The 16,799-nt window shown below is 36.4% G+C and overlaps 1 protein-coding gene across 5 annotated transcripts in view; it reads right to left on the reverse strand.

Annotated features, from left to right (window-relative positions):
* Positions 1–12,771: 12,771 nt before the first annotated feature.
* The window catches only part of ATG4C (autophagy related 4C cysteine peptidase), a 100,275-nt gene continuing 96,247 nt past the window's right edge, over positions 12,772–16,799 (reverse strand). For all 5 annotated transcript variants that reach the window (XM_025288568.3, XM_025288567.3, XM_025288566.3 and 2 more), the window contains one exon: positions 12,772–13,924. In XM_025288568.3, coding sequence (XP_025144353.1) covers positions 13,757–13,924 — 168 coding nt within the window. In that variant the 3' untranslated portion in view covers positions 12,772–13,756. The remainder of the gene's footprint in view (positions 13,925–16,799) is intronic.

Below are 16,799 nucleotides of genomic sequence, written 5' to 3' on the forward strand. Positions count from 1 at the left end.
GAAAAGAAAAATATGGTTCATTAATTCCATATACAATCCCCAAATTGAGCAGTTTCAACCATTTATGGAATCAAATAGATCTGGGGTGGAATCCTGAATGAATCATTTTCCAGCTGGGTAGCCTTGGGCAATCTGACTAATCTCTCTGAGTCTCAAGTTTCTTCCCTATAAAGTGTAGATTTCTGTCTATGGCATAAAAATGAGATAATGCAAATAAAGTGCCTAGAATAGCAAGCACTTAGTAAATGGAAGTTACACCTAAATGTGAGTTCCATGAGAGCAGAGATTTTGTCTCTTTTGTTTACCTTTCTATATCAAGTGTATAGACAAGATGTGTAAGTCAAAGATTATTTATCTGACCAACAATTCCAACTTCTTTCCATGGCTTGTTACATTTTTTATCAAGTAGACATCATTTAGTTTGAGTTTCATGCCCTTTGACCTCCTCTGCTCATTACTAACAAAGAATGAATCATCTAAAAGACAAAACTCAGAGGGATAAACCCTACATAAATCACTGATCCCTGGCAAATTAAAAGTTATGAGCATGAACTAAAGACAACCATGGCTCACATGGAACAGGAGGATACCTGATCACAAAATAGGTACTTTTTTAATCATTTATTTATTATTATTTACTTTACAATATTGTATTGGTTTTGCCATATATCAACATGAATCCTGGAAAGTTGTACTACCTTAACAAAGGCCACTCCTTAAAGGGTGAGCTTCCGCTTGGGTAAAAGTTTTCCAACAGACAAACAAGTGGACTGGGTTTTAGGAAATCCCGTGGAATAGCTGAAATTCAGTCAAGTAAAGGAATAAAGGGAAAATAAGTTCTAGACAATTTTTCCCAAATCAGTAACCAAATTGAAATTAAAAAACTCACTTTGCTTAATTTTCCTAATAAGTTATTCATTATTAGCCATACATATTTGGTTCCCATATTGGGAATCTGGTTAGTGGTATGAAGCAACATTAGAAAACAAGGTATATAACACATGTTCTCAATCTTCCTTCAGGGAATCCAGGCTGAATTTGCAACATACCGGAAGAATCTTACAAAGATCAATGATCAAAGCCTGCCCAGAAGACCTGCTGCCTGAGATAGAGAATCAATTCTGGTTCATTGGCAAACAGAGTGGAGGTAAGACTGTTCCATCCCAAACTGTACCAAATCTATGCCTCATGGATCGTTTCTTATGAAATGAGTCAGCCTATCATTGGGTCTCCATATAATTATGGCAAACACAAAACCATACAAAAAGATTCACGCTCCCAAACAACAGTCCTAAAGTTCTATAATTATAGAGAATTCATATGGCTAGAGGTAAAGCTAAAGATGATGAAGACATGACTTAAAAGCAGAAAAGAGGGGCAGTTTGCCAGTGTATGTGGGGGAGGGGGGGGTCAAATCATAATCATGGAACCAGGTATTAATTGTTCTAAGTCCTTAATAGTACATGGTATATAACATGAACTCGAAAAATTGCACTGACTTCTTTCATCTTTCTCCATTCCCACTCCTGTGAGAAAGAAGACAGCAGTCCACAGGAAACAGGAGAATATACTTTATAAGAAGCTTTACCACTGACAGAACTTGGGTTGAGATTCGGGTGTCTTGTTCTTTGTACCCAGGGTTGAATATACGAAGTTATGCAAGAGTTTTCAGATGATTCTACATCTTCACTTTCATACCAGCTTGCTTGTAGCTCTTGATGAGATTTGAGATTCTAAGAGTTAGTCATCTAAATGCAAACAGTAATAATAATAATGGTGTTTCTTTTCTTTACATGTTAATATTAAGAAAGCATCCTTTATATTGGGGAAGTCAGGTAAAGCATAATCAAAGTAAATCTGTCTGGGCTTGAGGAGAAGCAGACTTGAATCAGAGGTGTGGATTTGGTTCAATTTTCAGAGCATACCAGATAACTTCAGAGGATGACAGAGAGCCTAATTCTAGTTCTCCTTGAGAGGCTGATGTGTACATGTGCATAAAATGTATATTAGAAGTATATTAATGCAATTCCATCTCAACAGATTTAATTCTTAAATGCTACATATACTTGTGTAATCTCCCATTTTAAAAGTAGAAAAGGTTAGATTATAACATCAGGTTAGCTCTCTTTGAAGCAGGTAATAATTAAGTTGATTCACTGTTGCAATTACTGTCAAATCCCCCTTAATTACCAGAGATTTTATAGCAGCTTCATTATACGTCTGCTATAATGCATTGTGGCCCTAAGGAGAAGTGTTGCAGGAAATTCTGCATAGCATGGATAATTCTCACCTGCAGTTACAGCTTCCAGCAAAAGCTTCTGCACTAAATTTATCTTTTTTTGACATTTCTCCCTGTTACCCAAGCAGTTAAATGAGGTAACAATAGTAAAATACCTACCTAACTTCAAAAGTTAGAATTGATTTCTCCACAGATATTAAAAACAGAAAAATAGATGAAGAAGGGATAAATTAGTCTTCCATAATTCCTGAAAAAGCATTAAATTATGTTTAATAATGAATGTAGATTATGGCATGCAAATAGATCTGAGATCTATATCATAAATGTATCTCATGTTTCTAGTTCTCATAGGTATTCCTTGTATGATAAGCAAGGCAACATTACTGCTAAATTCCTGACAGATGATCTTGAAGAGAATTATCAATTGCTTTTTGTTTATCAATAATTTTTCAACTAATTTCTGGGAAAAGTAACCATTTAAAATAGGTCATTTTAAAGTTTCCATATCACTGCTTGTTTTCACTGGAAAAATCTTTACAAATCAGAGCCTGTAAATTGAGTAAAGTTCAAAACAGATAACTGAATAATGTCTCTCAGAGATCTTTTTTTGACCAAGGAATTTACTCCACAGAATATATTAGATTCAGAAAGGGTTGCAGTGTCAATGACATTATTGGCAGCTGTGTTAACAGTTAAGGGCCTGGCTTTGTACAGCAATACAGTTATTAAATTTCTCCAGAGACCATGACTCATTAATCAAATATTCATACATCTCTGTAAATACACACTGAACAGAGAATACCCTCAGAGCTGAGCATCCCAATACAAGTGCTCTTTCATGTAACACTGACAAAATCCTGAGAACATGCGGTCATGTTTTGCATTTCTAATGCACTATGTACTCTTTAATACTCCATTTCCTAAAAACAGAACACAAATGATCTTACTGATTGCATGTGTTAGAGGGTTACAATTAAAATTATTCCACTATTGCTTCATACCATCTTTTTTTAAAACGAGGACAGTGAATCAATTCTTCTGTTCTTTGTTTACCATCAAACAAGTAATTTTTTCCCAGGCGGATGAAGAAACCCAGGGCCATGCTCCTATTAATACAAGAATTTGTATTAGCATGAAAACAACAAATCACTGCTTAAACTAGGGAGGCCAAATAACTTAACATATTAGCAGACATGAACTTGCTATATTTTGCAAAGTCCTCAGTCTGCTTTCTACCACTGGGAGTTTTCCCTCTATTGTATAGTAACAAAAGGTCTTTCTCAATTGTGGTCTCTGGAAAATTGGGGTCTGAAGGCCAGGCAAAGAAGAGAAGGCTCGCTTCATAAGGCTACTAAGATCAGACTCTTCACCTCAGGGTGAGCAGGATGTACTACGTGAAGGGAAGAGAGAAAAGAAGCATCTTACATAAACTTCCCATCTATTTAGCAGTTCCTGAAAAAACAGAATCTGATTCGCAAAGCCAGTAAAATGTAAGCCAATCTGTCGCGTGTCATCTCATCTCTTATTCAACCTCCTCAAACTGTCCATGTCTTTAATCCCAGTTTTCCACAATGCTGCTACGTTAGGTCAGAGGCTTCTCTTCCACGGGCAGCCCCACTTTTATCTCCATCCAGCTCAGCTATCCTTCCTTCTCTGGGCCATTTTCACTAGCATCCACTTCTAGGTTCTTTTGAGCCACTAACTCACTACCTTCCAGGGAAAACTAGAAAGCCTTCGGAATCACGAGAGGTTTAAACCCCAGCCCTGAAAATTATCAGCTGTGCTAACTTGGCAAGCTACCATATCTGACACATCAGTTTCTTCATCTGTAAAATGATGGTAATAAAAATAATTAACTTCCCAGGATTTTTGTGTAGATTTAAGGAAATAATACATTTTAATAAAATACTTAGTAAAGTACCCAATAAATGGCAGCCGTTGCTATTGTTATCATCATTGCATTCATTAATTTTTTTCTTCAGTTCAGTTCAGTCCCTCAGTCATACCCGACTCTTTGCGACCCCTTGGACTGCAGCATGCCAGGCTTCCCTGTCCTTCACCAATTCCTGGAGCTTGCTCAAGTTCATGTCCATTGAGTCTTCTCTTCACACTGACTCAAATTTTTCTTTGGCAATACTTGTTGTTCAGTCACGAAGTTGTGTCTGACTCTTTTCCACCCCACCAACTGCTGCACACTAAGCTTCCCTGTCTTTCACCCTCTCGGAGTGTGCTCAAGTTCCTGTTCATTGAGTTGGTGATGCCATCCAAACATCTCATCCTCTACCGCTCTCTTCTCCTTTTGCCTTCAGTCTTTCCCAGCATCAGAGTATTTTACAATGAGTCATCTCTTCATTTCAGGTGGCCAAAGTATTGGAGCTTCAGCATCAGTCCTTCATTGAACATTCAGAGTTAATTTCCTTTAGGATTGACTGGTTTGATCTCCTTGCTGTCCAAGGGACTCTCAAGAGTCTTCTCCAAAACTGTGGATGCTTTCTCCACAGTTCGAAAGCATCAATTGGCAATACTAAATTCTCCTTTAAATTCAACCAACAGAGTGAAAAAGTTGGCTTAAAGCTCAACATTCAGAAAACTAAGATCATGGCATCCAGTCCCATCACTTCATGGAAAATAGATGGGGAAACAGTAGAAAGAGTGGCTGAATTTATTTTTTGGGGCTCCAAAATCACTGCAGATTTTGATTGCAGCCATGAAATTAAAAGACGCTTGCTCCTTGGAAGGAAAGTTATGACCAGCCTAGACAGCATATTAAAAAGCAGAGACATCACTTTGTAAACAAAGGTCCATCTAGTCAAGGCTATGGTTTTTCCAGTGGTCATGTATGGATGTGAGAGTTGGACTGTGAATAAAGCTGAAAGCAGAAGAATTGATGCTTTTGAACTGTGGTGTTCGAGAAGACTCTTGAGAGTCTCTTGGACTGCAAGGAGATCCAACCAGTCCATCCTAAAGGAGATCAGTCCTGGGTGTTCATTGGAAGGACTGATGTTGAAGCTGAAACTCCAATACTTTGGCCACCTGATGCAAAGAGCTGACTCATTGGAAAAGACCGTGATGCTGGGAAAGATTGAGGGCAGGAGGAGAAGGGGACCATAAGGATGAGATGGTTGGATGGCATCACCGACTTGATGGATGTGGGTTTGGGTAGACTCCAGGAGCTGGTGATGGACAGGGAGGCCTGGCGTGCTGCGATTCATGGGGTCGAAAAGAGTCAGACTCGACTGAGCGACTGAACTGAACTGAACAGAAACTCCTCCTTCCATCTGAATATCTCCCATTGGGGTGGGGTTGACTTTGCATTCCTGCCTCCAGGTGCTGCTCTATCTTCATCTCTCACCCCGCTCCTCCTGATGTGCATCCATTTACTTCAACACCAAAATGCTCCATTTTTCAAGCCTTGCCTATGATCCACACAATCTTCTATCTTTCTGTTTGTTCCACTTCCTCACTTTAAATCCTTTGGGAGTCTGGTAAAGTCTATGGACCCATTCTCAATAAAATATTTTTAAACAGAAATGAAACTTACATAGTTATCAGGGGAATTATTATTAAAATATTTTAAAATTCGTGACATAAAATAATTGATTTGTGTCTTTATCAATACATTAATAAGTCCTAGCAGCAAGTCCTAACTGTAATTTCAGAGCAGTATAAATATTTCAAGATAACCATATCAACAATGATCATGAAGGAATGTATGATTTCTATTAGTGACAATGTCCTGGGTACTGCTGATATTACTATATATTTTTGCCTACATTCTGGAAGAATGTGGAAGAAAATGCTATTTTAGTTAGATGATAGTGAAAATAAAGATGTAATTTTTTTTCACATCCAAGTTCACAGACCCTTGAATTCTACTCATGGGTTCATCAGGTTAAGAACCTCTACATTAAATGACTGACCTTTCCTCAGCCCCATTTAAATTTACTAATTTCATCCATAGACTATAGAATTAATCAAAGTAAAACAGTCTCCAAGGGTAGGGCTTGAGAAATCATATTCCAATTTTAAATCTTCATGTTTTAAAGTGTTAGAGCTAAACCCCAGTTCTTCTGACTTCTATGCCCGTTTTTTCTTCCATCATAGCACCCTTCCCCCTGTGGCTCTCTCCCAGGCATCTACCTCACTCACACGTGCTCAGTTGTGTCCCACTCTTTGCGAGCCCATGGACTGAAGCCCACCAAGCCCTCTGTCCATGGAATTTTCCAGGCAAGAATACTGGAGTGGGTTGCCATTTCCTACTCGAAGGCATCTACCTACTTACATGTAAATTTCAGCATGACCCTCAGGACCTTCAGTAATATAGCTTTGACATATGTTTCATTCTTATCACTTATTCTTCTACCCACATCATTGCAGAATGTTTATTATCATTATCCCCTTACTAAATGCCACTAGTGCTCCCTGGTTAGTAGAACAACCAAAACTGGCCACATGTACCTCAAATGTGCCCCAAGGGATTTCTGCTGTTTCCTTATTAGCCCCAATACTTACTTCATCCCTGCCTATATATCAGACTTTTAGGGCTCATCTCAAATGCTGCCGCTTCCATGAAGATGTTCCTAATTTCCATAACCAGTTGTGAGCACTCTTATGAAACAAAATACAATTCTATGTTAGAGAATTTCTATTTTAAGTTTTCTCTTCCTCTACAAAGTGTGGCCATTTCTTTGTGTGTATTTCCCTTACGCTTAGGTAAATCTCTAAGCTTCCTGACAGAAGCAATGTCACTTTTATTACCTCAAGGTATTCTGCAGAGCCTGACACTCAATACTGGAATGGAATTAAGAAGTTTTAGGTTGTTTTTTTTTTTTTCTTTTCTAACTCTTGGTCTTCAATGCCAGTTTTAAAAAAAGCATACTCTTAAAGCCTTTCCAAATCTTAAGACAGAGATGAATGAAATCTTGACAATAGTTTTAAAGGTTAACACTTACTGAGTACTCACTAAGTGTTTTTGCATGTTTCCTCTCCACTTAATCCTCACAATAGCCCAACTGTGATAGTTACCATTATTCATAGTTAATAGATGAGATTAAATTATTTGCTCAAGGCCATGTAGCTAGTAGGGCTTCCCAGGTGGCGCTCGTGGCAAAGAACCCACTTGTCAATACAAAGGATGCAAGAGACACAGGTTCAATCCCTGGGTCAGGAAGATCCCCTGGAAAAGGGCATGGCAACCCACTCCAGTATTCTTGCCTGGATACTAGAGGAGCCTGGCGGGCTACAGTCCACAGGGCTGCAAAAGGTCAGACACAACTGAAGCAACTTAGCACACACACATGTAGCTAGTAAGTGCTAAAGTCTCAATTTGAAGAAAGCCAGTCTGACTCTAGTTTAACCAGTTCATTAGTGCCATCTCCACGGTGTACCACTGGAGCTCAACAGAGAAATTAAGTATCTGTTTTTCCCTAAATATAAGGATTCATAATTTTTTCCAAACTAGTAGTATTAAGTGAATATGTAAAGTCTTACTTTTGAAACACCTGTTCTTGTCTCCTAAATGACCTTAAATATAAAAGTTAGACTTTGGAACATCAGCTGACAAAGAAGCACTATGAGCTCTGAGCTGATGCTGTGTGCCAGTTAACAGCATGATCTTTGTGTAGAAGCTTACACAATATTAGTTTAACATTCCATTTCCCCTTATTTTGTAAACATGACAGGAAAATACAAAAATGAAAGTGCACATGGTAAGAAATGTAGGTGTCAAATTTCATATAATTAATACATAAATAATCATTGCTGTTGTTTAGTTGCTAAGTCAGTGGGTCAGGTTTAGGAACCAGTCACAAGACACAGGTAGGACTACAAAAAAAGTCAGAGAAACGACGTCACTGCACAAATAAAAAGTTGAAAGACTGGTGGCTCTCTCCATCAAATAGAATGCAGTTAAATTTTAAAAATAAGTATCAAAATTCAACTTATTAAACACAAAAAAAAGAAGAGGAATATAGACAAGTGAAGTTGAGGTACCAGAAGAGTAGGTGGATTTTTTTCCTATGACATCTACTTAAAGTTTCTTGGAAATAATTGATGTGTGCCTGCATGTGTACTCAGTTGCCCAGTCGTATCCAACTCTTTGCGACCCCATGGACTGTAGCCCACCAGGCTCCTCTGTCCATGGGATTGTCCTGGCAAGAATACTGGAGTGTGTTGCCATTCCCTTCCCTAGAGGATCTTCCTGACCCAGGTATCTCTCCATTAAAACTTTGATAACTAATGACAGTCCTAACTGTGGACTCTCCTGACTTGTGCCATTATGAGATCATCCAAGTCTCAGGACTGCTTAATTGTCTCTTTAATCCCAGGTCTAATTCCCCATCTTAGGTTCAATTTAATACAACATAATAGATCAAAACAGTGCTGAGTAAATTAGCAAGTAGTATGTAGATATTAGAGCTTCCCCGGTGGCTCAGTGGTAAAGAATCCACTTGTCAATGTAGGAGCCACAGAAGACACAGGTTTGATCCCTGGGTCAGGAAGATCCCCTGGAGTAGGAAATAGCAATCAACTCCAGTATTCTTGCTGGGATAATCCCATGGACAGAGGAGTCCAGCAGGCTACAGTCCACAGGGTTGCCAAGAGTTGGACATGACTGAGCATGCAGGCATGCGTGTAGATGTTAGCTACAAGAATGCCACACTGAACAATTCCAGGAAGTGCCATTCATTAGTTGTGCAACATGGAAGCTACATATCTACCCTTTGGGATCAGTATTTATTTTCTTCCAATGTCTATACCAAATTTTAAATCATCCCAGCACCAGCCTTCAAGCCTTTTTATTTCATACTTTTTATCTGTATCAGTTTGGTATGGTGTATTTGCCTAGACATGCTAACTTGCCATCAATAATTCATCCTTTCTATTATCAGACTACTATTGGACTTATTTTCCTTTGTTTACCTTTCTTGCTTATTACTTCTTTTAAAACCCATGAATTCCCAATTCTTATTATATAATCTGAGTATAAAATATAAATATGTATTGTATTTATATTTTTTATTAACTTAAATGAAAGATAATTCTCTGTAGAATTTTTTGTGATTCATTCTTGAATGACACCAGTATCTAATGACTATTGACTTAAAATAGGGGAAGACTGAGCTTCTCAATTTCTGGAGGAATTGGTTAGAGGGTGGCACAATAATTTTTCTACCTAACACAAATAGGTATTCTCCACTTTTAGCAAAGTTTTCTTACTGTGAGAGGATAAGTGAAATTTTATAGTAGTTGTGAATGTTTTGGGCCATTGCTTGCCCCCAGTAAAGTTGAGGAGGACTGTAAGAAAGAGAGAGGAAAATGCTAATTCAAAAATGTGTCTACAATACTGATTCTAAATATATTTTCCAGAGTTTATAGACAATGAGGAAGACTTTTGTATAATCATGAAAATCACACAAAAATGCTAAAGATTTCTAAACTGACCTAAGATTCAAACTATAAAATAATAGAAAATTTACATTTTAGAATCAACTTGTTGTTGTTCAGTCGCTCAATCATGTCTGACTCTGTGACCCCCAAGGACTGTAGCATGCCAGGCTTCCCAGTTCTTCACTATTTCCCAGAGTTTGCCCAAACATGTCCATTGAGTTGGTGATGCCATCCAACCATCTCATCCTCTGTTGTCCCCTTCTCTTCCTGCTTTCAATCTTCCCCAGCATCAGGGTTTTCTCCAATGAGTTGGCTCTTCACATCAGGTGGCCAAAGTATTGGGGCTTCAGCTTCAGCATCAGTCCTTTCAATGACTGATTATTCAGGGTTGATTTCCTTTAGGATTGACTGGGTTTGATCTCCAGGATGTTTCCAGTTTTTCCTGGTTTGATGTTTGAACTTTTCAATTTGGTACCTCAAAATATTCAGTTTAAATGTTGAACAATATAGTACTATTAAAGTATGGTTAATTGACAATACTGAGGCTATAATAAATATCACTGGCTAAGTATTTATTCTCCTAAAATTTTTTGAAAGACATTGCTCTTCTTTTTTATAGAAAATAATAATCCATCATCCTTTCTAAGAAATTACCTCTATCAATATATTCTGGATATCTTGCTTCTATTTCACTATTATTTTAAATTCTCAGTATCCTCCTTATCTTGTCTGTATTTCAATAGAAGTTCATATAGTGATTTAATATTTTCAAAGCATTTTTTCATTATCTGTTCTTCCTCCTGTCTCCCGCTTTTGGAAAAAATCCTTCAGTGTTTTTATGACGGTGTATGAAAATAGTCAAGACACAGATGTACAATGCAAGCTACTGAAAGTGAACTGTGATAAACCATGAAAATAAAACTTTCTCCTAGTAGCAAAGAAATCAGTGGAGAAAAGGAAAAGAAAAAAAGACTGAATTAGTATGATTTTACCAGAAATACAGCACTTTCTGGCATGGAATAATAAAAAGTAACTAGAGATCTCTAAAAAATAGAGATTTTTGACTTAAAATTAGACAGACTATACAGATAAGTTATTTTTACTCTTTTGTCTCCACTCTTCTAAAAATAAGAGAAAATTGACATATACATATTTTAGATATGTTTGTCCTTGGACAATGCTAAACCCTCAAGTTAACGGGCTTCCCTGGTAGCTCAGCTGGTAAAGAATCCACCTGCAATGCAGGGGACTCCAGTTCAATTCCTGGGTCCAGAAGTTCTCCTGGAGAAGGGATGGGCTACCCACTCCAGGACTCTTGGGCTTCCTTGGTGGCTCAGCTGTTAAAGAATCTGCCTGCAAGGCAGAAGACCTGGGTTCAATCCCTGGGTCTGGAAGTTCCCCTGAAGGAGGGTATGGCAATCCACTCCAGGATTCTTGCCTGGAGAATCCCCATGGACAGAAGAGCCTGGCAGGCTACAGCCCATGGGGTCCCAAAGAGTTGGACACGACCGAAGCGACTAAGCACACAGGTTAACAGAATAGAAAAGTGACCTAACTTTTAATTCTCTGAAGCTGTCTTCTCACTAATACAAATTTAATGGGGTTGGTTTAATGTAAAAACAGAAAAATGGATACCTCAGGGAAATTCTTTTGGATAGACTTACACTATAAAGGATCTTTCCATTCAGTCATTCAACAAATGATGACTCTCAAGATTGCCTGTTGCCAGTTAATATACTGACAAAAGGGGATTCAAAGTGTCAAATTTTATGAAAAAGAGAGTAAAGAAACCTTCACCACCAAAAAGTCACATCAAATATTTTAAAAATTCATTTCTGAAATGTTAATGGTAAAATCTAGTATCTTAATATTGAGGTCCAAATGGAGGATCCTTCTATCATAATTCTAAGAGAACACCCATCTTAGAATTTTGTCTTTTTTTACTTTCCTTTTATTCCAGGCTGAAAGAGATCATCCAATAGCTTTATTGACTGAGTTTACTGGCTGTCAGAACTTGAAATGAAATCTGTGTTCAAAGTCTGAAACATCTATTCTAATAATGTAGTCTTGTTGCTGCCTTTCCAATAAACGATTAGCACAACTTTTGGCTGGTCCTTGGCTGAAGCTGATTTCTCTATTATTAATAAGTAAGATATATCCATCAGTGTATCTCTCAACTGCCAAGAACGCATGCATTCATTCATGCATATTGGCTGAATGCTTTTCATGCATTTATTATTCTGATAATTGCTGATCCTAACCATTTATTCTCAGACGTGGGAATGATTGTGTTTTAAGATCTGTCTTGTCTCTGCAATATTCTGAGTATCCTCAATATATATTCAATGGAAAAGAAGTTTCTGCCTCCTCTCACCTCAACTTTGTCCAGGTGCAGTTTTGTCTCATTCCAATTCCTACTTAAAAATGATCCCCAAATATGCTGTGACAATAACAGAATGCTATTCTCTAATTCTAAGCTTGTATATAGTTATTGTAAGAGGACACTTACAATCAGTTCTGATTCATTTGAAGATATGGTGCTCTCATCTGATGTGTTTGTTATATTGGTAGAGTCCTGTGACTACTGCAGGTATGTAGGAATAACCAACTGTAATACTTTAGATGAAGGAACTGTAGTGTAAAAAATCGTGTATAAAGCTGCATTGTATAAAATCGGGTGTACCACTGGCTTCTTGTACCTATACTACTTTTGCATACTAGGAAAATCAGTACTAGACTTAACTTGTCCAGATTTCATCTAGGATAAAGGAAAATTTTAGATTTTTGATTGTTTTTTCAATTCAGTAACTATCTTCACTGGGAAATGCCAAACCTGATCTCTCTCATCGGGCATACCAAAGCAATCTATCTGCCCACTCTCTGTTTCTGTTTTGCATGCAACTCTAAACCTAACAACAGGCTTCCTGATGGAGAAAAAAAAATCAATGAGTTTAAATGATACAGAATTTTATGTCTTTATGAGTCACTTTTTCACACTAAAACATGGAAGCTTCATAAAATAAGTTAATATTTTGCTTTCAAAGCAACAATATTTGCCTTCATTATAAATAAACAGGATTCATCTGAGACAATGATTTTTCAAGTGAAAGGATTAAAATAATCCCATTAAAACCAAAACAAAGGTATTTTATGTTCTTATATCTTTATTAAAGTACTTACTTTGTAAACCTGACTCAATAGTAACTCATATTTTTATTATTACAAATTTGCCTTTAATAATACATAATACACTTAAGGCAGATTTACCTTATAGATGGTCTCAGTTCTAAACACCACTACACTGATTTATACAAATAGCGAAAATCACATAGAAGAACATCTAATGATAGCTTTCTTGGTACTTATCTTTAGATTTCAAAACTGTATAATAAGTCAAGTTCCCATAAATTTCATTTTCGAGATAGGAAACAAACAATTTTGCCTTTATCTGCTTTGATTAGATGTAGTTGTTATTAATAATATAACCTTTAAATCTGTGGGGAAACCAGTACTTTACCTTTATTCCTCAGAGAAGGCTAACAGGCAAGCAAAATAAAGAACCGTTATAGAATTGTACTGTTAAGTATTACCTTAACTCAAACTTCTCATATAATTGTATCATATCACAGCTAAAAATTACTATTTAATATATCAAGATATATCCAAAAGTGTCCTTTGGTTGCATTAATATCAGGGGGCTTAGGCAGCACTTAAGATTCATTCTCTGGTCTTCTGGTGATTAGTATAAACTGAAGCTTTTTAAACTATTGGGTGATGCCATTTGGGGGGCCCAATACCACAAACCCTCCAGGAGAATAGTGGGCCCCAGTGCAAGAATTTGAAGACTAGAAGATTTGCAGTTAAGGTAGATTTATCATTAGCAGAACTTCAGGGAAATAGGAATGTGGTCAGAATCACTTAATATTTATTAGAAATCAGGATTCAGTAAATCATTTCTCTTTCAGAAAAATATCTTTAAAATGTGTACATTTTCAAATGCTCTTTTGTTTAAAAGAACATATAAAATTAAGATACTGGTGAAAATAAACCAGTTTTGAATGTACTTGTTTCTCTTCATTTTTCCACCTTCAAAGGATTTCTTCTCATCAAGCACAAATGTGCTATTCTTTACAGCAAGACAAACTCTTCTGTGCTAAATCTTTTTATTCTTTTCTTTTCATCCTCTGAGAAAAGGTCTTCTTCGTTGGTTGTAGTAGATGTAAAATCATAGTCTCTGGAATGACCATTTACAAAAGTAAATAAGGGATATTTCTCCTTAGAAGAAATTTTCAGCATCTGTAACAGAAAGTACAGAAGAATCCCTTATTGGATGCAATAGTGCACAGCAGGACCACACGATGAAATCTAAAGTTCTAGCCCTGAACTGCTCCTGTTAGCTTCTCCCAGTGACATTTACCCAGTGCTACTGCTTTCCTGTTCTGGCTAAAAGACAAAAGTTGACCAGTGCTTACTATACAGTTTATTTCCAGCTAAATATCTACTTCCTCATTAGGATTAGACCACCAAAAATTAAGTATATTATCATTCCTACCCCAAGCCCCCCAAAGTAAAGTTTTCTGGTCACATTGTTTGAAGAGTTACTAGTGAGTTAAGATTTATCTCCTGTAATAGACAGTGAAACAAAATGGTATCACTGATTATGGCAAAATACTGTGAATGACTGTTTAGTACCATAATGCAGAAAAAAAAAATTAAACTAAGTCAAAAATATCCACTCTAATCTCAATTCTACAACTTACTTTGATGTGACTTTTGACAAATCACTCTACCTCATCTATTTTTTTTTTTAGGTATTCATTTTTTTTTTCTTTTTTTAAAAAACATAAATTTATTTATTTTAATTGGAGGCTAATTACTTTACAATATTGTATTGGTTTTGCCATACATCAACATGAATCCACCACGGGTGTACACATGTTCCCCATCCTGAACCCCTCTCCCACCTCCCTCCCCATACCTCATTTATAAAAGTGGGCAAAAGATATCCAATCTCCTTACCTCAGAGAAAAGAGGATGACAAAAAGCAATGAAAAGTTATTTTTTAAAATAAACAAGTTTTATTTAAAAGACCAAAATAATAAGTTTGGTCTTTTCAAAGACTTCCATTTTAAAAAATATACTTCTGCAATAATCTAGTCAATACAAAAACAGTGTTTGTATATACTGCAATAATCCACACTTTACATATTACCTTCTAAAGTTATGTTATATAATATGGAAGTAAAATAAGTAATACCTGAAATTTTGTGGGAACACCAACAACCTTTATATAACCTCTGTTAATTTGGGATTCACTGACAAGTCAATTAACTCATTCTAAGCCATTTAAGTCTTTCTGTTAAACAGTCTATTTAAAAATTAAAACAATTTAAATTTCAAAGTGAATAAAAATTTTTGAGTGAAGAATGTTTTTATAGAAATAAACATTTCTATAGGTAATTGGGGCTTATAAGAAAGATTCTGAAAAATTTATGTGAGTTACAAAGAATGCTGAAAAAATATCAATAGTATTTATACATCATTAATCACAATCAATTAAATATAACTTGTTGAAGGATAATTTTAGGAGCAAAAACTAAATTCTCTCAAATGTTGATATTCAAATGAAGGCTCATCAAATTCTTATATATTACATTTACAGATTCTCTTGAAACAAGGCTAAAATAAATATGTAGCCCTAGGATATGATACAATGTTAAATTTAAAATATTTCAATCAGACAGTTAATATGAAATACATTTTCTAACAGTGAAAATGAACCATTTAAAAACAATCAAGTACTTAAAAAGCCAGATGTGATGAAAACTTGATCCTATAAATTCATATTGTGCCCCTACGTTTTATTTTCAAATTTAATTTATATTCTAAAAAAATGGGAGAGAGAAGGGCAAAAATGTGGAAATGAAAAAGAGACAGAGGGAGCTGGCATCTTTCACCTCCAGCCAATGGTTGGAATACAAGCCAAAATTGTTATCATTTTATATTCATTTAATGTCACTTGTAAAAGTCCAGTATCTAATAGGCAGGTATCTTTGCATCATTTTTAATTCAACATAACAGAGCTAACATTATCATCTCTTCATCGTTTCTTTCAAAATCAAGAATTAAGTCATTTAGGTTTATTAGTTGTACATTAACTAAAATTCAAATCTGTGCCCCAAGGCAAAATGTTAGAAAGGAACTCCCAGTCCTTTAATTATAAAATGCACCTACTTTTGCAAACCCACTTGCAATATAAGCCCTCATTGCTGCTGCTGCTAAGTCGCTTCAGTCGTGTCTGACTGTGTGTGATGCCATAGACAGCAGCCCACCAGGCTCCCCCGTGCCTGGGACTCTTCAGGCAAGAACACTGGAGTGGGTTGCCATTTCCTTCTCCAATGCATGAAAGTGAGAAGTGAAAGTGAAGTCGCTCAGTCGTGCCTGACTCTTAGCGTCCCCATGGACTGCAGCCCACCAGGCTCCTCCGTCCACGGGATTTTCCAGGCAAGAGTACTGGGGTGGGTGCCATTGCCTTCTTCGGTTTTGTACAATACTGCAGCATGAATGCAGCCTGAAAACCTGAATCAGTACTGGCTTACAGTTCAAATTCTCAGGGAAGTTCTTTTTAACTCCCTCCACTCAGTGCCAAGGTTGAGAAGTGGAAGCTTCTTTTCTGTCCTTTTCTGTGGGAAAGTTTATTTCCCTTCTAATTTTATATTTACCTAAGTTGTAGACTTTCAGTGTCCTAGCTTTTTAATTGGGTCCCTTTTTCTTTATCATGGGTTGTTTTCTTTGTTCTTCAGTGACACATAAATTATGGTATAAAACTGATAGCATCCTAAAATTAATCAAATTTTATAAAGCCTCATTATACATATTTATTGGTTCAGGCTTTGAGAATTATATTTTCTAACTTTTCTAGGTTTAAACATTTTTAAAGACTAGAAGATGAAAAATAAATGGAAAACAGTGTGTAAATGGAAATTTGGTTTATTTAGATAAGTTTAAATCTTATACCATAAAAAAAACTTGCACACAATGTTTTTGGTGGCTTTATCCATAATTGCCAAAACTTGGAAACAACAAAGATGTCCTTCAATAGATGAGTGGATAAACTGTGGTACACCCAGACAGGAGAAAATTACTATATACACTATATACTGTGTGATTC

Source organism: Bubalus bubalis, chromosome 6 (genome assembly GCF_019923935.1).
Source record: "Bubalus bubalis isolate 160015118507 breed Murrah chromosome 6, NDDB_SH_1, whole genome shotgun sequence".
Lineage (NCBI taxonomy): Eukaryota > Metazoa > Chordata > Mammalia > Artiodactyla > Bovidae > Bubalus > Bubalus bubalis.